This window comes from Gorilla gorilla, chromosome 12 (genome assembly GCF_029281585.2).
Source record: "Gorilla gorilla gorilla isolate KB3781 chromosome 12, NHGRI_mGorGor1-v2.1_pri, whole genome shotgun sequence".
NCBI lineage: Eukaryota > Metazoa > Chordata > Mammalia > Primates > Hominidae > Gorilla > Gorilla gorilla.
Window position 1 is genome coordinate 69,479,646 of NC_073236.2, and position 24,060 is coordinate 69,503,705.

Below are 24,060 nucleotides of genomic sequence, written 5' to 3' on the forward strand. Positions count from 1 at the left end.
TCCTTTTAAAGTTATATACAAATAATTTATCTAACAACTTTAATTGTGAATTCATTTTTATACTCAACACTCCTATTTAGTGTAATGTCTGAAGTAAAGCAGGACATAAATTTTAAAAGGCAAAGGTATCCCTCTTCCCACACTGCCTGGAAGGACAAAGGTTAATCACTAAAGACAATTTTACACCTGTTAAATAAAATTCATAGGAAGCCATTGGTTTGGACTGAGCTCCTGCACTAGACTAGGCCCAACAGACTAAACCAAAATGGAGTCACTCAAGTCACTCATGTTCCACATCACAAGGTCAAAACTAAGTTGTCGATCTGACTTTCTAAGAAATCAGGAGAAAGAAAAATAATAGTCAAATTCCCAACAGACTAGTTTGAAGTGACATGATAAGGAAATACACTCTGCTTTAAACTTTTCAAGGAAAGTAACCTCGAAACAACCAATTCACTTTTCTCTTTCTGCTTTCTTCAGCCCTTTCTGAAAGCCAACCTCCTCCACTCAACTCATAGGAACACTCATTCGATTTTATAAAATGAGGTGTTGCACAATTCTACAATCGCAACTAAAAGCCAATTATGCTCTTTAAACTAAATTAGTTGTAATTTTGTCTTTTGACAAACCTTTATCAGCCAGGAATCTACATGACAAACTTCATTAATGAGCCTTTTTCTATCGTGTATTTGCCTTCCCATAATTTGCCACCCCTAGAGACTCAAAATCATTTTCCTTCTCTTAACACTTCTTTTTTCTTTCTTTCTTTCTTTTATTTTTTTTTTTTGAGATGAAGTTTCGCTCTTGTTGCCCAGGCTGGAGTGCAATGGCGCAGTCTCACAGCAACGTCCGCCTCTCGGGTTCAAGCAATTCTCCTGCCTCAGCCTCCTGAGTAGCTGGGATTATAGGGAAGCGCCACCACACCCGGCTAATTTTGTATTTTTAGTAGAGATGGGGTTTCTCCGTGTTGGTTAGGCTGGTCTCGAACTCCCGACCTCAGGTGATCCACCCACCTCGGCCTCCCAAAGTGCTGGAATTACAGGCGTGTGTCACTGTGCCGGGTTCTCTTAACACTTCTCTAAACATATACTGTTCTTTTTTGAAGATGCTGTATAATCCTGAATTCAAAGCTACCTCTTGGAGATTTGCTCATTTCCCTGGTCTCTCTTTTGAATACGTGACTTACATGTTTTTAAATTTCTGTTTTTCTTTTTTTCTTTCTTTCTTTTATTTATTTATTTTGAGATGGCTTCGCTCTGTCACCCAGGCTGAAGTGCAATGGCACTATCACAGCTCACTGCAACCTCCCGCTCCTGGGCTCAAGCGATCCACCCACCTCAGCCACCAGAGTAGAGTACCTGGGACCACAGGCATCCACTACCATGCCCAGCTAATTTTTACATTTTTTGTAGAGATGGTTTTTTGTCATATTGCCCAGGCTGGTCTGGAACTCCTGGGCTCCCAAAGTGTTGGGATTACAGGCATGAGCCACCATGCCTGGTCCTGTTTGTTTTCTTCTTGTTAATCTGTCTTTTGTTACAGGGGTCTATCACAACCAAAAACTAGGAAGGGTAGAGGAAAACTCTTTTTTTCTCCCCAACATACCATACAATAGAACATTATGCATGCATTAAAAGGAAGCCAAGCACGGTGGCTCACGCCTGTAATCCCAGCACTCTGGGAGACCAAGGCAGGCAGAATATATGAGGTCAGGAGTTCAAGACTAGCCTGGCCAATGTGGCAAAACTCTGCCTCTACTAAGAATACAAAAATTAGCTGGGCGTGGTGATGCATGCCTGTAATCCCACCTACTTGGGAGGCTGAGGCAGGAGAATCACTTGAACTTGGGAGGCCAAGGTTGCAGTGAGCTGAGATTGCACCACTGCACTCCAACCTGACAGGCTGATCTCAAAAAATAAAAAATACAAAAAAAAGAATGTTGGAGCTTGGCGCAGTGGCTCACACCTGTAATCCCAGCACTTTGGGAGGCCGAAGCAGGCAGATCACCTGAGGTCAGGAATTCGAGACCAGGCTGGTCAACATGGTGAAACCCTGTCTCTACTAAAAATATAAAAATCAGCCAGGCGTGGTAGTGCACACCTGTAATCCCAGCTACTCAGGAACGCTGAGACAGGACAATTGCTTGAACCCAGGAGGCAGAGGTTGCAGTGAGCCAAGATTACGCCACTGCACTCCAACCTGGGCGACAGAGTGAGACTCCGTCTCAAAAAAAAAATGGGTCTATAACTAATGTCCTAGTATTATCAGTTGAGAAAAGCTTGTGGTTGCATGATGGGTATAAAATGATCTCATGCCTCTTTTCCTTTCTCTGCCATCGTGGTGCGTTCTTGACTCCACCCTCACCATGTCTTCTCACAAGACTTTCAGGATTAAGTGATTCCTGCCCAAGAAACAAAAGCAAAATCGTCCCATTCCCCAGTGGATTCGGATGAAAACTGGAAATAAAATCAGGTACAACTCCAAAAGGAGACATTGGAGAAGAACCAAGCTGGGTCTATAAGGAATTGTACATGAGATGGCACACATATTTATGCTGTCTGAAGGTCACAATCACGTTACCATATCAAGCTGAAAATGTCACCCCTATGTGGAGAGTTCGACGTGTTTTCCTCTCCGAATCTGTTATGAAAGCATTGGTTGGCTGGGTTCAGTAATAAATATGTGAGGCCTTTCATTTAAAAAAAAAGTCTCATTTCTGTAATTACAATACTTCACCCAAACAAACAAAAATAACTAGTACATGAACATGAAGAACAATATAGATGAGAAGAAAATAGGTTGGATACAAAATAAAGTTAAACTTGGAGAAAGAGGCTGGGCTCAGTGGCTCACACCTGTAATCCCAGCACTTTGGGAGGCTAGGGCAGGCGGACGGTTTGAGCCCAGGGTTCGAGACCAGCCTGAGCAAAATGGCGAAACCCCGTCTCTATGAAAAAATACAAAAAAATTAGCCTGGCATGGTGGTGTGCACCTGTAGTCCCAGCTACTCAGGAGGCTGAGGCAGGAGGATCACCTGAGCCTGGGAGGTAGAGGCTGAGGTGAGCAGTGATTGTGGGACTGCATTCCAGCCTGGGCACAGAGTGAGACTCTGCCCCCAACCTCCAAAAAAAAAAAAAAAAAAAAAAAAGGTACATGTACCAGGATACAACTGCAACATTATTTGTAATACAATAGGTTTTTGAAAAGTAGTAACCTGAATATCCATCAATGCCAGTTATGGTAATTTATTCAATTTACCATCCAATACATTGTGGAACTTTCATTTTATGGACGATCTTGCAACTATTAAAAAACTATTAGGCCAGGACTGGGCGCAGTGGCTCACACCTGTAATTCCAGCATTTTGGGAGGCCGAGGCTGGTGCATCACTTGAGCCCAGCAATTTGAGACCAATCTGGGCAACAAAGTGAGACCTCCATCTCTACAAAGAATACAAAAATTAGCTGGGCGTGGGCCGGGCATGGTGGCTCATGCCTGTAATCCCAGCACTCTGGGAGGCCAAGGCAGGCGGATGACCTGAGGTCAGGAATTCAAGACCAGCCTGGCCAATATGGTGAAACCCTATCTCTACTAAAAATACAAAAACTGGCCGGGCGTGGTGGCAGGCGCTTATAATCCCAGCAACTCAGGAGGCTGAGGCAGGAGAATTGCTTGAACCCGGGAGGTGGAGGTTGCAGTGAGCTGAAATCGAGCCATTGCACTCCAGCCTGGGGAACAAGAGTGAAACTCTATCTCAAAAAAAAAAAAAAAAAATTAGCCAGGCATGGTGGCACGTGCCTGTAGTCCCAGCTACTCAGGAGGCTAAGGTAGCAGGAACACCTGAGCCTGGAGGCAGAGGCTGCAGTGAGCTGACATCATTGCCACTGCACTCCACCCCGGGCAACAGAGCGAGACCCTGTCTCAAAAAAAAAAAAAAAAAAAAAAAAGCCCGGCGCAGTGGCTTACACCTGTAATCCCAGCATTTTGGGAGGCCAAGGTGGGCGGATCACTTGAGGTTAGGAGTTCCAGACCAGACAGTCCAACATGGTGACACCCCATCTCTACTAAAAAATGCAAAAATTAGCGGGGCATGCTGGCCCACACCTGTAATCCCAGCTACTAGGCGGGCTGAGGCAGGAAAATCACTTGAACCTGGGAGGCAGAGGTTGCAGTGAGCTGAGATCAGGCGGGTGGATCATTTGAAGTCAGGAGTTTGAGACCAGCCTGGCCATCATGGTGAAATCCCGTCTCTACTAAAAATAAAAAAAAATTAGGCCGGGCATGGTGGCTCACGCCTGTAATCCCAGCACTTTGGGAGGCCGAGGCAGGCAGATCATCTGAGGTCAGGAATTCAAGACCAGCCTGACCAACATGGAGAAACCCTGTCTCTATTAAAAATACAAAATTAGCCGGGCATGGTGGCACATGCCTGTAATCCCACCTACTCGGGAGGCTGAGGCAGGAGAATCGCTTGAACCCGGGAGGTGGAGGTGGCAGTGAGCCGACATCATGCCATTGCACTCCAGCCTGGGCGACAAGAGCGAAACTCTGTCTCAAAAAAAAAACAACAAAAAACTAGTCAGGTGTGGTGGCTCACACCTGTAATCCCAACTACTCTGGAGGCTGAGGCACAAGAAACGCTTGAGCCCAGGAGACAGAGTTCACAGTGAGCCAAGACACTGTCACTCTGGGTGACACTCTGTAAAAACAAAAAACAAAAAACAAACAAAAAAAAACCCTAAAAATCCCAAGTGTATACATGTGCATCTGTATAGAGTAAAATGTGGAATATTACAGATGAATCTATTAATATTACTTGCCTCAAAAGGAGGAAGAAGATACATTTTTAATATTTTCCTTATGTATCCATTTCATTTCATTTGTAACACTAAGCACGTTGTACTTTTGTAACTTAAAAACTACTCTACTTAAAAAAAGTACTTGTGCAATATCCATATAATGGAGTTTTATTTGGGAATAAAAAGGAATGAAGTACTGATACACGTTACAACATGGATGACCCTGAAAAGCATAATGTTAAGTGAAATAAGTCAGTTACAAGAAACCATATATTACATGCTTCCATTTATATGAAATGTCTAGAATAGGCAAATCTATAGGGGCAGAAAGACTAGTGGCTGGGACATGGAATGGGATGAGGGACAGGGAGTGTCTGCTAATTGCTACGGGTTTCCTTTTTGAGGTGAAGAAAATGTTACAAAATTGATTGTGGTGATTGTTGCACACACACCTCTGTGAATACACTAAAAACCATTAAACTGAAAAACACTTTATATGGATGTCCCAAAAAGGTGTTTTAAAAACACCATCCCCATTAACATTTGTTTTATTCACCATCAAAAGACTAGTACTTGATATCTTTGAAAATAATCTGAAGAATGTGTCAGAGACTCTAAAGACAATTCCAAAAATGAAAAATCCAGAATGTATACAGTCTGAAGAAACTACTTTAAAGAGGACATCACGTTTTTGTTTTTTTGGTGTTTTGTTTTGTTTTTGAGGAGTCTTGCTCTGTGGCCCAGGGGCTCACTGCAACCTCCGACTCCCGGGTTCAAGTGATTCTCCTCCTACCTCAGCCTCCCGAGTAGCCGGGATTACAGACATGTGCCGCCACATCTGGCTAATTTTTGTATTTTAAAGTAGAGACGGGGTTTCTCCATGTTGGCCACGCTGGTCTTGAACTCCTGAGCTCTAGTGATCTGCCTGCCTCGGTCTCCCAAAGACTGGGATTACAGGCGTGAGCCGCCCCTCTCAGCCGACATCACGTTTTTCGATGTGTAAACTCTCCTATGTTTAAAAAATATTTCTACAACTTAAATAAACTTACCTCATAGATATTTTCCAGTTCAACACTACAGATCTGATTAATAGCTTTTCAATAACTGCAAAATAGTCCATAAAATGAATGTTCCGTCTGGGGGCAGCGTCTCACGTCTGTTATCTCAGCACTTTGGGAGGCTAAGGCAGGCAGATCACCTGAGGTCAGGAGTTCAAGACCAGCCTGGCCAACATGGCAAAACCCTGTCTCTACTAAAATACAAAAATTAGTTAGGCTAATTTAGGTGGTGGCGCACGTCTGTAATCCCAGCTACTAGGGAGGCTGAGGCAGGAGAATCGCTTGAACCTGGGAGGCAGAGGTTGCAGTGAGCCAAGATTGTGTCACTGCACTCCAGCCTGGGAGACAGAGCGAGACTGTCTCAAAAAAAAAAGAAAGAAAGAAAAAGAAAAAGTTCCACATGTATTTGGTGTAAATTGAATACATTACCATAAGTAGCATTGATGGATATTTTTTCCTACTGTAAACAATGCTGCAGTTGTATCTTGGCACATAAATCTTTATAAATTAATTGTTTTATTTCTGTAGGATAGATTCCTAGACATAGGAATACTTTAGTGATATATATATATATAATAAGCAATGTGAAATGCATACAGAGTATACTGAATCACATTTCAGAGCTCTAATTTCTCTGCCTCCTAAAGTTGGACTGAAGTTTATGTATCTTTTGACTTGTTTACTTTTAAGATTCTTGTGACCAATTTGCATTAAATAGCTGGGGTTTTTTGTTTGTTTCTTTGTTTGTTTTTTGAGACGGATCCTCGTTCTGTTGCCCAGGCTGGAGTGCAATGGCAAGATCTCGGCTCACTGCAATCTCCACCTCCCAGATTCAAGGATTCTCCTGCCTCAGCCTCCTGAGTAGTTGGGATTACGGGCCCTCACCACCAAGCCCAGCTAATTTTTGTATTTTTAGTAGAGACAGGGTTTCGCCATGTTGGTCAAGCTGGTCTCGAACTCCTGATCTCAGGTGATCCGCCCGCCTCAGCCTCCCAAAGTGCCGGGATAACAGGCGTGAGCCACTGCCCCCGGCCTAAACAGCTATTTCTTCAATGCTTTTCAATGTGCAATCAATACACGGAAGAAATGCAAATATAAATAAAAATCTGGCATCTGGAAATATCCTCCCCGCGCTGAAAAATTTGGCTAGCACCAACGACGCAAATTCTTAATAAAATCCTTACTTTTTTAAGTAAAACTTTTTTTCTTTTTTCTTATTTCTTACGTAAACATTTTAAATTGAAATTTTTTTTCTGTACAGAGAAAGTTGAAACATCCATTCCCATGTTTGGGATGAGAAAAGATAAATTATTTATGTTATTGGAAAACAGAAGATTACAGACTGTCAATAAACTTTTACTTTTAAATGAATAAATAATACATGACAATTCTCTTCACATGAGAGAACGTCTGCTTCTATTTCCTCCTAAAATACTCTGGCGGCGAAACATCTCAAGAGCGCCGCTGGTGTAGTGGTATCATGCAAGATTCCCATTCTTGCGACCCGGGTTCGATTCCCGGGCGGCGCATACGCGTTTTGCTTCTCGCTCTCTAAAAACCAGATAGCTTGAAGAGTCTTTATATATCTTTCCAAAAGAGGAAAGATTTAGGCTTTTTACTGTCCCTGAAGGTGTCCACTCCCTTATAATTCGCGGTCGAAACACTCGAATCCGCAGCCAGAAGACAAAAAAGTTCACGCAAGTCGTGAAGTAGTTAATCCTTGCGCCTGCGCAGTCTGAGACGTCCCTCGCGTCGGGTGGAAGAGCGGCTGCGCAACAAGTGAACCTATGGATTAAGGTGTAGCCGGGCGGCCCGGAGGTTGAGCGTGCAAGGTTATTCTGCGCCTGCGCGGCCCGGGTAACTTTGCTGGCTGCTCCTAGGCTCCCGGCTCGCCGCCATCTTGTATTGGGGTTTCATTGTTCCCGCTGGGCCGGGCGGTTTAGTGTAATTGCCGCCGGAGGAGGAGGCGGAGTAACCTCTGGTCAGCCGAGAAACCCCACTATCCCGTAGCCATAACCGCTTAAACGATTTGGGAGGTAGTGAAGGGCAGGGAGCTGGACCTGGAGGCGCCGCCGCGACAGCAGCAGCCATGGAGGACGAGATGCCCAAGACTCTGTGAGTCTGGGGCAGCGATGAGGGAGGCGGGATGGTGGTCGTCCCGGAGGGAAGGCCTCGGCCCTGCGCCGCTCCCAGCCTATTGTTCTCCGTGGACACCGCGATATCGTGGTTTTTGTTTCCTTAGCATGCACCTGGATGCTTAGTACCAAGACCCAATCTGTGAGGACGAGGTGAAGGGAGACGGGGCTCAACCCTCTCGATTAATCCCTTCACTTTAGCAACACCATTGCATGACCTTTGCTCTCGCCACGGGCCCTCTGTGGTCTTAGACCTGGAGAAAAGACTTTAATTCAGACCTCTTTTTAGAACTCGTCGAACCTTCCTTTTGTCCTATGCTTTCTTTCCTTTTCCCGCTTCTCCCCCTTTTTGATTAACCTGTTCTTATCTTTACAGCCGTCTCCCTTTAATTTTACTTTTGATTTCCTACTGAAATTCTTCCTTTCATTTTCTTCTCGGTGATAAGATTTTTTTCCCCCTCGAGGGTGCTTGTACTCGTTTTCAGTGCAGTAAACTTTATTCTTGCAGTTGCCAATTGGAAAAAAGCCAAGCATTTTTCTTCAACCTCTGGCTTTCCTTCTGTAGCACCCACCGACCAAAAAGCCTAACCATACACCCCAAGGATTTGGAAATCTCACCCAGAAGGAATATATCAATTGAGGGGAAATGGATTTAATATTATTTTTATAGTCCTTTACTACTGTTGTGATTGACATGGTGTTGAACGAGCGGGCTGTAAATGCCCTAACATATTTACAGAGAATTTTTAGAGATAGCGTTAAATTATCGGAGCGTGGATATTTTCTTTGTCGTGTGGCTTCCCCCACTGCGTTCTTTGTTTTTCGAGGTATTATCGGATGAGTTGATCCTGCCTTTGTTGGCATTTCTCGGAAGAAGAAAAGCTCAATGAGTTCTTGACATAGCTTTTTGTTTTTCTTGGATGACATAGCTTTTTGTTTATATTCTTGGAATACTGGCAGTTTGAGAGCTCCATGCATTAAAAATGCAATTTTAGGTTTCTCTTTGCAGCTCTCTAATAAAGTTGCTCTGAAGTACGATGTAATTGTTTTTTTACCTCCAAAATTTTTCCACTTTTAAGTTGCTATTTCTTGTCTATATTGGAAATGTGGTTACACTTTTTTTCTTAATAGATTGTCAGTTAATCTGTTAGTAACCTTGAAATTTCTTTTCTCTATTCCTGAGGCTCAGAAAGTATCTTTTCAGTAGGACGTAGCAATTAGTGCATGACCTTTGTTTTAGGAAAGATTGTATCTGTAGATGAATACTTCCTAAAAAACTACTAGCCTCACGGTGTTGGTGGAATCTCTTCCCTCTTGCCTCTTAGCTATGACAGTCATCAGCATTTTGGGTTAAGGCACTGCTCGTGTTTTATAATGTAAACTTAATATTCTCAGTATTAGTTTGAAAATGTTTTATTTTAAAAACTGCAGAAGTATCTGACCACTTAACTTTTTAACTTTTTAATTTTGTTTTTACTTTTTAATTTTTTGAGATGGAGTCTCACTTTGTCACCCAGGCTGCAAGGCTAGAGTGCAGTGATGCGATCTCGGCTCACTGCAACCTCCACCTCCTGGGTTCAAATGATTCTCCTGCCTCACCCTCCCAAGTTAGCTGGCATTACATGCGGGCACCACCATGCCCGGCTAATTTTTGTATTTTTAGTAGAGATGGGGTTTCGCCATGTCGGCCAAGCTGGTCTCGAACTCCTGACCTCAGGTGATCCGCCCACCTCGGCCTCCCAGAGTGCTGGGATTACAGGTGTGAGCCACTGCGCCTGGCCTGTCCTCAACTTTTAACTATTACATTTATGACTTATTTTGCCTTGTATCCCTCACTAATACTCCCCATCCAAGAAACTCTTCCTCAAAGTAGTCATACTGTAAAATTCTTCTCTTGTCTCTACCTCCCTCAACCCAAACCCCCATTTTTCTAGTCAGGCAAACCTTGACCAAACATGAGGGTACTAATCCCTAAGTTTTCCTAATAGTGTTTTTAATTTTCATGTAAGATTTTTGCTTTAATGACCCTGGAAGTCAGAGGCTTTTAATATATGTTCTTAGCACAGTTCTTAGCACACTAAAAACACAGCCTCTTAATATATGTTCTTAGTGTGGTCCATGGTAAGTGATCAATAAATTTGTTTAAGAAACGGGTATAATTGGCTGGGCACAGTGGCTCACGCCTATAATCCTAACACTTTGGGGGGCTGAGGAGGGTGGATCACTTGAGGGCAGGAGTTCAAGACCAGCCTGGCCAACATGACAAAACCCTGTCTCTACTACAAATACAAAAATTAACTGAGCATGGTGGCGCATGCCTGTAATCCCAGCTACTTGGGAGGCTGAGGAAGGAGAATCGCTTGAACCCGGGAGGTGGAGGTTGCAGTGAGCCGAGGTTGCGCCATTGCACTCCAGCCTGTGCAACAGGAGGGAGGCTCCATCTCAAAAAAAAAAAAAAAAAAAAAAAAAAATCTGGTAGAATTTCAAGCAGTGAATTAAGATTTTACTCTTTCTTGAGGATAAAATAGAGTCTGAATTTTTATCACCCACATACCTAAATGGCTCACTGGAAATTCCTTCATTTGCTACATCTGAGTGTTCGGCATCTCCATGTTAAGTTAGAGAATACCAGTATTTGATTTCTTGTCACCAATACTTTGGAATCATACTCTGAGACAAACTTCCCAAAAGTTTATACTGCAAGATTATTTTGAGGAGTATTCAAGGTACAGTTAATAAGTTCAAACATTTGTAGTGAGCATATGGGTGATGTATACTACTCTTCTCCATGTATAAATTTGAAATTTTCCACAGTAAAAAAATAAAAATACGTGTATAGTGAGTCTGAATTGGCCTTGGTCACTTTAAAAATATTCAACTTGTGAACTAAAAGCTACACACTAGACTAGAAAAACATTGCTGGTGTTAGTTGATGAAAGTTAATTCCCTCAAATCCGGACACCTTAATATCCATTGTGTGGTTTACTCTCAAATGCATGAGTGTTCTCTTTTGAGATAACTGTTATTGTGCGGCTTTCACATTTGCTAAGATGCAGATCTGTAAATTATAGACCATCTTTAAAAGCCTGCAGCTGGCCAGGCATGGTGGCTCACACCTGTAATCCCAGCACTTTGGGAAGCCGAGGTGAGTGGATCACCTGAGGTCAGAAGTTTGAGACCAACCTGGGCAACATGGTGAAACCCCATCTCTACTAAAAATACAAAAATTAGCTAGGTGTGGTGACACATGCCAGTAGCCTCAGCTACTCGGGACTCCGGAGGCTCAGGAAGGAGAATCGCCCGGGAGGTGAAGGTTGCAGTGAGCTGAGATCACGCCACTGCACTCCAGCCTGGATGACAGAGCAAGACAGAGCCCAATTAATTGCTGTATACTAATGTGGGCCTTGCCTTTCTTCTGCTCCATGCTCATCTTTCTTTTTTTTTTTTTTTTTTTTTTGAGACGGAGTCTCGCTCTATCGCCCAGGCTGGAGTGCAGTGGCGCGATCTCGGCTCACTGCAAGCTCCGCCTCCCGGGTTCACGCCATTCTCTTGCCTCAGCCTCCCGCGTAGCTGGGACTACAGGCGTCCGCCACCACGCCCGGCTAATTTTTTGTATTTTTTTGTAGAGACGGGGTTTCACTGTGTTAGCCAGGATGGTCTCGATCTCCTGACCTCGTGATCCGCCCGCCTCGGCCTCCCAAAGTGCTGGGATTACAGGCGTGAGCCACCGCGCCCGGCCTCCATGCTCATCTTTCATTCTTGTTGTCTACTCCACTCTCCAAATAGTATTGGCCTTGTAATTTGTATGAAATAAAATCTCTTTTATTGAGAATCAGACCTATCTTTTTTTTTTTTTTTTTGAGACGGAGTCTCACTCTGTCGCCCAGGCTGGAATGCAGTGGCCCGATCTTGGCTCACTGCAAGCTCCGCCTTCCAGGTTCACGCCATTCTCCTGCCTCAGCCTCTGGAGTAGCTGGGACTGCAGGCACCCGCCACCACGCCTGGCTAATTTTTTGTATTTTTAGTAGAGACACGGTTTCACCGTGTTAGCCAGGATGGTCTCGATCTCCTGACCTCACGATCCGCCTGCCTCAGCCTCCCAAAGTGCTGGGATTACAGGCGACAATCAGACCTATTTTAAAGATTAGATTGAAGGCAAGGTTGGCCAAAATGAGATATTTATTAGATAATACTTATGTTTCCAAATAACTGCTAGTAATTAAGAATATGCTAGAAACATTACATTCGCTCAGTAATATTGAGAGCATACTACATGGCTGTCCGTCTTCTGGGAACTGGGGATATGGTAGTACATATAATAGGCCTTTTACGAATTTACATAAGTAATTATGTTAGATGGTAATAAGTGCTATGGAGAAACATAATGCAGGGTATGCATGGTAAGGAGGAAGGGGTGGATATTTATAGAGAATAATAAAGGAAGGTCATCCTTTGATAAGTGACATTTGAGGAAAAAAATGAAGGAGATGAGGGAGAGCCATGCTTCTATCTGAAGGAGGAGCACCCTAGAAAGAGCTAGTGCAAGGGGCCCTTGGGGGCAGGTCATGCTGGTTGGTTAGCCTGAAGAGAGTAAATGTAGTAGAGGAGTAGGAAATGAGGTCAGAATGATAAATAGGAATGTTAGGGGAGATAGAAAATGCCAGATCATACGGATCCTTATGAGGGCTATCTTATCTGAGTAGGAATGGAAGCTGTAAGTGGGTTTCACGCAGAGTAGTGGTATAGCCTATCTTAACCTTAAAACTGGCAAAAGCAAGTAGCCTAGTCAGGAAGCCAATCCAGGTATCAGAGAAAGCAGTGCCTGTAATTGTAGTTAGTGCTGGTGAAAGTGATGGGAAGTAGTTGAATTATGGATATGTTTTGAAAATAGAGCAACAGGAATCACTAGTGGCTTAGATGTGGCATGTGAGAATGATGTCAACAATAAATGGATTTATTTTAAAATGTGTAATATCAGTTATCTAAAATGTTATAGTTTGTTGCAAAATATAAGTAAAAATGAAAAGTCTTGAGGATCGATATCCCTTAAGATGTCTGCAGGCATAGTATTGAATACATTTGTTCAAGCTGGTTTACCTAGTGAAGGAGGTCCCAACTAGTAAGGCAGTTTCAGCCATCTCTTGTAACAGATTATTCTTTGTGATGGGTATACATTTGTTAAATAATAATAAGGTTAGGATGCTGATGTATAGTATATACACAAGCACTCACTATTCTACGCAATTTATTTATTTATTTATTTTAATTGAGATAGGGTCTCATCCTGTTGTCCAGGCTCTGGCACAGTGGTGTGATCACAGGTCACTGTAGCCTCGACCTCTCAGGCTCAAGGGATCTTACCACCTCAGCCTCCTGAATAGCTGGGACTACAGGCATGTGCCACCATGTCTGGCTAATTTTTAAAAATATTTGTAGAGAAGCAATCTCACTGTGTTGCCCAGGCTGGTCTCCAACTCCTGGGCTCAAGCGATCTTCCCACCTTAGCCTCCCAAAGTGGGATTATAGGTGTGAGCCACCGTGCCTGGTGTTTACACAGTTTCTTCATTAGCAAAAGACATAACTAATCTTTTCCCCCTAGGGTAACTTAAGCAAAATGAAAGAATTTTCTAGCAAATTGCAAATGTTCAGAAGTCATTCTGAGACAGTACATTTAACTCTTTAACAGATATTTATAGAGCAATAAATATCATTGCAATGATATTGCAATGTTCCAGGCAGTGTTCTAGACTAGCAGTCCCCAGCCTTTTTGGCACCAAGACCAATTTTGTGGAAGACAATTTTTCCATGGGCGGGATGGTTTCAGGATGAAACTGTTCCACCTCAGAACATCAGGCATTAGATAAATTCTCATAAGGAACACACAACCTAGATCCCTTGCATGCCCAGTTCACAAATGCTGCTGATCTTACAGGAGGCAGAGCTCAAGCAGTAATGCTCCCTCCCCTGCTGCTCACCTCCTGCTGTGTGGCCCAGTTCCTAACAGGCCGTGGACGCATAATGGTCCATGGCCTAGGGGGGAGTTGGGGACCCCTGTTCTAGATGGTAGATACCAACTAAGAATAAAAATGAAAACTTCTTATGGGATTTATTATTAGGTGTAAAAAACTATTCGTCGTTTTTACTCAAATTTTCAGAGACCTTATCAAATTCTCTGCCTCTTTTTTGAGACTGAGTCTCTGTCACCCAGGCTGGACTGCCGTGGTGAGATCTCGGCTCACTGCAACCTCCACTTCCCGGGTTCAGGTGATTCTCTCGCCCACCATCACACTTGGCTAATTTTTTGTGTTTTTAGTAGAGACGAGTTTCAACATGTTGGCCAGGCTGATCTCGAACTCCTGAGCTCAAGTGATCCCCCACCTCAGCCTCCCAAAATGCCGGGATTACAGGCGTGAGCCACCGCTCCCAGCTAATCCTGAAAATTTCTTATAGGCACAAGAGTCAGGTGAGAGTAGACACACAAGAGATGCAGAGATAGTACAGAGTTTTGTTTTTTGCAGGGGAGGGTTTTGCGGAAGAATGGCATGATAACCTTCATCTAGCATCCCTTAATGTTACCATCTTATATAACCGTGGTATAATTATCAAAATTAAGAAATTAACACTATAGGCTTTATTCCAATTTTTCCACTGATATCCTTTTTATATTCTAGGATCCAATTCAGGAAAATACCACATTGCATTTCGTCATCGTCTCTTTATTCTCCTTCATTCTGTGAGAGGTCTTTCTGACCTTAACACTTTTTTTTTTTTTTTAGAGGTAAGGTCTCACTCTGTTGCCCAGACTGGAGTGCAGTGGCACAATCATTGTTCACTTCAGCTTCCCAAGTAGCTGGAACTACAGGTGCACACCACCACACCCAGCTAATTTTTTCTTATTTTTTGTAGAGAAGGTGCATATCACTATGTTGCCCTAGCTGGTCTCAAACTACTGGCCTCATGTGAATCTCTCACCTCGGTCTCCCAAAGCACTGGGTTTACAGTTGTGAGCCACCACACCCTACCGACACTTTGGAAGGGTACTGTTTCTCCTGTTCTCCAAAATCACCGTGACTTCTTTTTTCTTAACTTACTCTGTTGGTTAGAAGTAAGTCACCGAGGCTAGCTCACACTCAGGAAGAGGAAGATTAAGTTACACTTCCTGGAGGGAGGTATATCCAAAGAATTCATAGTCATGTAAAACCACTAGTTCATTGGTCAAAACTTTTTTTTTTTTTTTTTTAAGACAGAGTCTCACTCTGTTGCCAGGCTGGAGTACAGTGGCATGATCTCGGCTCACTGCAACCTCTGCCTCCCGGGTTCAAGCGATTCTCCTGCCTCGGCCTCCCTAGTAGCTGAAACTACAGGCACACGCCACCATGCCCAGCTAATTTTTTGTATTTTTTAGTAGAGACGGGGTTTCACTATGTTGGCCAGGATGGTCTTGATCTCCTGACCTGTGATCCGCCTCAGTCTCCCAAAGTGCTAGGATTACAGGCGTGAGCCACCGCACCTGTCCCAAAACCAATTTTTAATAAATATTTTAGTGGAGGTACTTTGAGGCTATGCAGATACCCTGTTTCCCCTTTTAAGGTTTCATCAACTAATGTGAGCTTCCATGGGTGGATCTTCCTTTAGAAATTATTACTGTGGTGTTTCAATGGTGATTTTCTATTTCTCTCATTCTTTCCACATTTATTAATTCTGTAAGAAAAAACTATTTTCCCCTCATCGGGGATCCATTTAAACATTATTGATTGTATTTGGTTGTCAGTGTTTTTTATGTCCTTTTTTTTTTTTGGTGGGGGGGCAGGGAGGGCAGTGTCTTGCTCTGTCACCCTGGCTGGAGTACTATGGTGTAATATCAGCTCACTGCAATGTCCACCTCCCAAGTTCAAGTGATTCTTGTGCCTCCCCTTCCCAGGTAGCTGGGATTACAGGCATGCGCCACCACACCTGGCTGATTTTTGTATTTATTGTAGTAGAGATGAGGTTTCACCATGTTGGCCAGGCTGGTCTCTAACTCCTGGTCTCAAGTGAACTGCCTACCTCGGCCTCCCAAAGTGCTAGGATTTCAGGCTTGAGCCACTGTGCCCAGCTTTCTGTTTCTTTTATTTATTTATATCTTAGAAATGAGGTCTTGCCATGTTCCCAGGCTGGACTCAAACTCCTGGGTTCAAGGGATCCACCCACCTCAGCCTCTGAAGTAGCTGGGGCTGCGGGCTTGTGCCACCACTCCCTTTTATTCAAGAACAGTCATCTGTTGTTTTTGTTTTAGGACAATAATTTTTTGAAGAGACTGAGTTGTCTTATAAAATGTCCCACATCTGGATTCGTAGAATTGTTTTATTTGCCTGATATCCTATAAACTTAAATCTAATTTTCAGCTTGGTTAGATTTAGGTTAGACTTTTTTATGTAAATATTTCATAGGTGATACTGTGTAATTCATATTATATATACGCAGTATCTCATTGGTCGTTGCCCATCTATAAAATAATTGAAAATTTTATCACTGGGTCATAGTGGTAACAGCCAAAGCTCTCATTTTTAAGGTAAGGTTTTCCCTTTGCAATTTATTAAGTAATCTATGTGATAACTTTGACACCTTGTGACTATTTCCACACCAACTGTTCATGTAGTAGTTTAAGCATTAATTAAAGATCCTTGCCTGAAACAGTTATTTCATTAGGGTTTGCACATTGTTAATTTAATACTATCTTTCTACATTTATTAACTAGCATTCTTCTGTAAAGGAGAACTTTTCTAAACTAGAGCTATTAGATTACACTATTTAGTGGGAGTTCCTACTTAATAGGATAAATGCTTAATTCTGTCTCTTTTTCAGAATAAAGACTTGGTGTAGTAATAACTCCCAATACTGGTAAATTGCTGTTGGGTAAATGTTGCTGTTACTTTCTCTTTTGAGTACCATTATTTTACCTGATCGTTAAATGTCATTTGTTATTAAGACTCAGCATTTCTTCCTTTGCCATCCTAACCTTTTCCAAAGGCTTCGTGTTAAGCACTCAATATGTGTTTGTTGAATGGTAGATGGAAAGAAGAAATTGATTCCACACTTTGTGAGCATGTATGAATATTTACTTTTCTGGGGAGAAAGTCCATACCTTGTATCAAATTTTCTGAAGGGTACCTGAGAGACAAATGAGAAACTACCATTCTGGGGAGACTGCATTCCCTGATTCCAGAACTGATAAACCTCTAACTCTGTAAAATGACTAGAGGTAATCTCATCTCAAAATCTCATTTAAAAACTTATTTATAAACCCTTTATTGGCTGGGCGCAGTGGCTCACGCCTGTAATCCCAACAATTTGGGAGGCCGAGGCAAGCAGATCACGAGGTCAGGAGATCGAGACCATCCTGGCTAACATGGTGAAACCCCATCTCTACTAAAAATACAAAAAACTAGCCGGGCGTGGTGGCAGGTGCCTGTAGTCCCAGCTACTCGGGAGGCTGAGGCAGGAGAATGGCGTGAACCCGGGAGGCGGAGCTTGCAGTGAGCCGAGATCGCACCACTGCACTCCAGCCTGGGCGACAGAGCAAGACTCCGTCTCTAAATAAATAAATAAATAATAAAACCTTTATTTTCTTTTTAGAGATAGAGTTTTGCTCTGTCACCTGGGATGGAGTGCAGTGGCATAATCATAGCTCACTGCAGCCTCTTAACTCCTGGGTTCAAGTGATCTTCCCACCTCAGCATCCGAAGTAGCTGGGACCATGCCATGGGACATAGTGCCACCATGTCTGCTAATTTTTTATCTTTATTTTTATTTTTTGTAGAGACGGGGGTCTCGCTGTATTGACTGGGCTGATCTTGAACTCCTTGGCTAAAGTGATCTTTCCACCTTGGCCTCCAAAAGTGCTGGGATTACAGATGTGAGCCACTGCCCCTAGTGTAAACCCTTTAAATGAAGATCATCACAGTCTTATGGTCTTGTAATGCATGATTTATATTTTTATTGATTACCAACTCATAATCTGTGATGTTTCTACTCCCTTTCACCCCTCTTCTACCGATCAGTAATGTTAAATGGAAGGTTTCTCATCCCACTGTAAGCATTCAAAACAACTGATAATTTACCTATAACTTTTCAAAAATGTGTTCATTGCATAACCAAAGTCTACCTAAATTGAACAAATAAGGGAAATAATGTTAATTTAAAAATTGGGGGTACCAGCCTGGCCAGTATGGTGAAACCCCGTCTGTACCAAAAATATAAAAAAATTAGCTGGGCGTGGTGGCGGGCGCCTGTAGTCCCAGCTACGTGGGTGGCTGAGGCAGGAGAATCACTTGAACCTGGGAGGCGGAGGTTGCAATGAGCCGAGATCGCGCCACTGCACTCCAGCCTGGGCGACAGAGCGAGACTTTGTCCACAAAAAAAAAAAAAAAAAAATTGGGGGAACGTCAATGTTCTTAGTAGTAGTAATACCATAGAAGTAGAAATAATTGCAATGCCTCTTAGGTTTGATGGTATAATTTTTTTTTTTTTTAATTGAGATGGAGTCTCGCTCTGTTGCCCAAGCTGGAGTGCAGTGGCACCATCTCGGCTCACTGCAAGTTCCGCCTCCCAGGTTCACGCCGTTCTCCTGCCTCAGCCTCCTGAGTAGCCGGGACTACAGGCACCCACCACCATGCCCAGCTAATTTTTTATATTTTTATTAGAGACGAGGTTTCATCGTGTTAGCCAGGATGGTCTTGATCTCCTGACCTCGTGATCTGCCCACCTCGGCCTCCCAAAGTGCTGGGATTATAGGCATGAGCCACTGTGCCCAGCCTTTTTTTTTCTTTTTTAAGACAGTCTTGTTCCGTCACCCAGGCTGGTGTGCAGTGGCATGATTGGGGCTCGTTGCAACCTCTGCCTCCTGGGTTCAAGCAATTCTCATGCCTCAGCCGTCCCCCAGTAGCTGGGATTACAGGCAGGCGCCACCACGCCTGGCTAATTTTTGTGTTTTTAGTAGATAAGGGGTTTCACTATGTTGGCCAGGCTAGTATCAAACTCCTGCCTCAAGTGATCCACTCTCCTCAGCCTCCCAAAGTGCTGGGATTACAGGTGTGAGCCACCTTGCCCAGCCATTATTGTATAAGATATTTTATATAACTAATGATGATTCATTTGAGTGTTTTTAAAGCTTGTCTTCCTAAGGTAAGCCTGGAAACGTAGAAATAAGCAATCAATTTGCAAAACAATGACTGAAACAGACATGCACATACTAGCTTCCCCTTCACTAGCAAGGTGTAATATATTTTCTTTTTTCTTTTTTGAGACATAGTCTCACTCTGTTGCCCAGGCTGGAGTGCAGTGGTGCAACCTCAGCTAACCCAGCCTCTGCCTCCTGGGTTCAAGTGATTCTCCTGCCTCAGCCTCCCAAGTAGCTGGGTTTACAGATGTGCACCACCATGCCTGGCTAATTTTTGTGTTTTTAGTAGAGACAGGGTTTCACCATGTTTACCAGGCTGGTCTCAACTCCTGGCCTCAGGTGATCTTCCCACCTTGGCTTCCCAAAGTGCTGGGATTACAGGCGTGAGCCACCACACCTAGCTAATATATTTTCAAATAACATACTTTACATCTGTTTTCAAAGAGATTTTGAAGTGTTGGCAAACTTTTAAAAGTTACTCCCAAATATTATAGTTTAAGGCAAAGATCTGCCTATTTCTCAAGTTTAATTTTTAATGAACAACTTTAGAAACCGAAGGAGAATAAGCAAATTAAAAATGGTAAATCAAGGGCTGGGCACAATGCCTCATGCCTGTAATCTTTAAGATTACACTTTGGGAGGCCAAGGCGGGCAGATCGCTTGAACCCAGGAGTTTGAGACCAGCTCAGCAACATGGTGAAACCCCTTCTCTACAGAAACTGTAAAAAAATTAGCCAGATATGATGGCACACGCCTGTGGTCCCAGCTACTTGGGAGGCTGAAGTGGGAGAATCCCTTGTGCCCAGGAGGTGGAGGTTGTAGTGAGCCAAGATTGCGCCACTACACTCTAGTCTGGGCAACCCAGAAGACCTTGTCTGAAAAAAAAATAAATTGAGGTAAATTGAGCTGGGTGTGATGGTTCCTCTAGTCCGTTACTCAGGAGACCGAGGCAGTAGGTTTGCTTGAGGCCAGGAGTTTGAGAGCAGCCTGAGCAATATAGCCAGACTATTTCTCTTAAAAAAAAAAAAAAAAAAGACCGGGTGCGGTGGCTCACACCTGTAATTTCAGCACTTTGGGAGGCTGAAGCGGGCGGATCACCTGAGGTCAGGAGTTGGAGACCAGCCTGACCAACATGGAGAAACCCCGTCTCTACTAAAAATACAAAATTAGCTGGGTGTGGTCACGCACGCCTGTAATCCCAGCTACTCGGGGAGGCTGAGGCAGGGGAATCACTTGAACCCTGGAGGCGGAGGTTGTGGTGAGCCGAGATCATGCCATTGCACTCTATCCTGGGCAACAAGAGTGAAACCCTGTCTCAAAAAAAAAAAAAAGGTAAATTGTTTCTCTTTGTGTTTCAGATACGTCGGTAACCTTTCCAGAGATGTGACAGAAGCTCTAATTCTGCAACTCTTTAGCCAGATTGGACCTTGTAAAAACTGCAAAATGATTATGGATGTAAGGGTATTTTACTTAGTTAACTTTATTCTTTTTTTTTTTACACATTACTTAAAGCCATTGCTTGGAAGGAATTCTTAGTTTACCATGGTCTAAATATAGTATAAATTATTAGTTTACTGTAGTCTAAATATAGTCTTAGTTTACCATATTCTAAGTTAATAGGGATTTTAGTGAATTTGTAATGAACCTGTTTTGACAGCTGAATTTAATTTGTTTTATTACATGATGGAAGATGACAATAGAACTAGTTATTTCTAGATCAGATGGGAAGATATATATGTGGGCTCTTTCAGGTGCGTTGAGGCATCAGAAATGTTTATATGTGGTGTCAACTGGTTGGCTAATAAATTCAGCTCTTACAATTAAATTGGAAAACAGGTTTAAAAATAATAGGCATTTGGTACAGTGAAAGTATTTTTAACTTTATTTTTAAAGGTCATCATTCAAGTTTTTCTTGTATTTAGGCAATTCCTATTTATGAGACCTTAATGTATTAAACACACACACACACACACACAAACATTGAACTCATTCATCTAATTGGTGTTAACCCTGAATCATAATAGGTATAAAAAGACATTTAGGGAACATTTACCCCATTTCCCTGGAGTCTTTGTCTCCTGGTGGTGGGGAAAAGACTAAATTTTTTTTTGAGATGGAGTTTTGCTCTTGTTGCCCAGGCTGGAATACAATGGTGCGATCTCGGCTCGCTGCAACCTCCGCCTCCCGGGTTCAAGCAATTCTTCTGGCTCAGCCTCCCAAGTAGCTGGGATTACAGGCATGCGCCACCACACCTGGCTAATTTTGTATTTTTAGTAGAGATGGGGTTTCTCCATGTTGGTCAGGCTGGTTTAGAACTCCCGACCTCAGGTGATCCACCTGTGTTGGCCTCCCAAAGTGCTGGGATTACAGGTATGAGCCACCGTACCTGGCCTAAATTTTTTAATGGGAAAGGCAATGTTAAAGAGAAATCCTTTTGTCCCATGGTCTCTCCTTTCTGTAAACTTTTGGGTTGTTTGTTTGTTTGTTTGTTTGTCTTGAAAGACAGGGTCTTGGTATAGCCATTGCACCCAGCCTGCTATAAACTTTCAGTTTTCTTTTCTCCAGAAAAGACAATCATGTATGTGTGTATGTGTATATGTTACCTTCTTTCCTGTTGTATTCCAGTTCAACTTTTTTTTACTTGATATTTTTAAAAGTAATTATTTAGCCGGGCACAGTGGCTCACACCTGTAATCCCAGCACTTTGGGAGGCCGAGGCAGGCAGATCATGAGGTCACGAGTTCGAGACTAGCCTGACCAACATGGCGAAACCCCGTCTGTACTAAAAATACCAAAATTAGCCGGACATGGTGGCAAGCGCCTGTAATCCCAGCTACTCAGGAGGCTAAGGCAGTAGAATCGTTTGAACCCAGGAGGCGAAGGTTGCAGTGAGCCGAGATTGCGCCATTGCACTCCAGCCTGGGCGACAGAGGGAGACTGTCTCAAAAATATATATTTATCCAATTGGCTTAGATTTGTTGTCTTAGATCTTAAAATGTTGTCAGACCTTTGTTCTGATGCTGCAAAATCATCTGCATATTATATAGATGAAATCAACAAAGAGTTATGTTCTTTTATTCTATCACATTTAATATCGGTATGCCTTTGGATAAAAGAGAAAAAATCCATGTACCCATAGAGAAAGACAGGAGGGAAAGATGGGGAAAAATGAAGAGAAATTTAAAACCAGTCTTTCCTTAATCTAGATCTCCTTACTTATCCCAATGGTAGCATTTATGGAAAATTTGCTGCCTGTCAGTTACTTTAATACATTGTCACAAATGCTCAATAGAAACATAAAGAAGGTGTTATTCTCATTTCATGTATGAGGAAATGAGGCAAAGCAAGGCTGTAAACCCTAGTTGATTTATCCGAATATAAATCTTCTCCGTTGGTTTGCCTGCTGCTACTCTCTCTCTGGCTGGTCATGTATTTCCCTGGGGAAAGATCATTAGACAAAACGTTAATGATTGCCTTGGCTACAGAAAAAACCAGGTTAGCCTTTGCCACTTTTTATCATTTGTGGATTCTGATCGCTCAAAAGCTTAGATTTTTATTATTCAAATCTAAATTCCAGTCTGTTCACATTCTGAGACTAATGTTCACATTTATAAATTTTATGCTCCCTGGACTGATAATATGTATATATGCTTCGATTCTTATTTAAAAAGTTAGTTTTTTCTGCATATAAATTAAGTAAAACATATTCTTTTTCATTTATTTACTCTTAAATGCAAGTGACTTTTTCTTTTTTTTTTTTAGACAGAGTCTCACTCTGTTGCCCAGGCTGGAGTGCAATGGCATGATCTCAGCTCACTGCAAACTCTGCCTCCCAGGTTCAAGCTATTCTCCTGCCTCAGCCTCCTAAGTAGCTGGGATTACAGGCACGCGCCACCACACCTGGCTAGTTTTCGTATTTTTAGTAGAGACAGGGTTTCACCATGTTGGCCAGGTGGTCTCGATCTCCTGATGTCATGATCCGCCCACCCCACCTTCCCAAAGTGCTGGGATTACAGGCGTGAGCCACCACACCCAGCCGCAAGTGACTTTTTCTAACTTCATTTCAGTGTTGCCTGTCAGCATTGATCTTGGTAATAGAATTCCCATTGTGTTTTATTAGTTTGAGTTATATAACATTTTTATTCTCTAATTTTTTTAGACAAAATATAGTCCCAATATATTAAACTTTGTCTTGGCCTCGTTGCTTTAGAATTTTTACAAGTCATTGCCAGTGACTCTCAAACTATTAGTTGTTGATGTACACAGTGACTGATGCCTGTAATCCCAACACTTTGGGAGGCAGAGGCTGGAGGATCACTTGAGCCCAGGAATTTGAGACCAGCCTGGGCAACATAACAAGACCACATCTCTAAAAAAAATTGATTAATTGTACTTGAAATAAAATTGTATATTCCTCTATTTTAGTAGCTTTCTAGTCTTTTGAATTAGTTTTTTATTTTAACAAATCTGTTTAGGAGGCTATGGAAAGAATTTTAAAATGGCCTATAATGTCATTTGATATTTTGCACTGTAGGTGTAAAAATTGGAATTTTTTTCTGCTACTTGAATTTATAATTAAACATCCAGGTTCTATTTATCACATAGCCTCACCTACCTGGAACACCAGCAGAAAAGGGAAGATTTTTTTTTTTTTTGAGACGGAGTCTCGCTGTGCACCCAGACTGGAATCCAGTGGCACAATCTTGGCTCACTGCAACGTCCACCTCCTGGGTTCAAGCGAATCTCCTGCCTCAGCCTCCCGAGTAGCTGGGATTACAAGCGCACGCCACCACACCCAGCTAATTTTTGTATTTTTAGTAGAGATGAGGTTTCACCATTTTGGCCAGGCTAGTCTCGAACTCCTGACCTCAGGTGATCCACCTGCCTCATCCTCCCAAAGTGCTGAGATT

General features: G+C 42.7%; 1 protein-coding gene, 1 non-coding gene and 1 pseudogene across 22 annotated transcripts in view; all 3 read left to right on the plus strand.

The window, feature by feature from the left end:
• The first annotated feature begins 2,365 nt into the window (after positions 1 to 2,365).
• On the plus strand, positions 2,366 to 2,625 carry LOC101138535 (large ribosomal subunit protein eL39-like; annotated as a pseudogene).
• Positions 2,626 to 7,315: 4,690 nt separating this feature from the next.
• On the plus strand, positions 7,316 to 7,386 carry TRNAG-CCC (transfer RNA glycine (anticodon CCC)). Its single transcript has one exon. It is a non-coding gene; the product is annotated as a tRNA-Gly (tRNA).
• A 197-nt stretch (positions 7,387 to 7,583) lies between these two features.
• TIA1 (TIA1 cytotoxic granule associated RNA binding protein) overlaps positions 7,584 to 24,060 on the plus strand; it is a 38,826-nt gene continuing 22,349 nt past the window's right edge. For 4 of the 21 annotated variants that reach the window (XR_004069411.3, XM_031008243.3, XM_055378062.2 and 1 more), the window contains exons 1-2: positions 7,624 to 7,972; positions 20,509 to 20,611. Coding sequence is in view for 15 of the 21 variants with exons in the window: in XM_031008243.3 (XP_030864103.1) it covers positions 7,947 to 7,972; positions 20,509 to 20,611 (129 nt within the window). In the remaining 6 variants the exon portion in view is untranslated. Of the gene's footprint in view, positions 7,973 to 17,621; positions 17,888 to 20,508; positions 20,612 to 24,060 lie in introns of those variants that run through there. The other 17 variants (XM_031008233.3, XM_031008236.3, XM_055378063.2 and 14 more) reach the window with 17 other exon arrangements.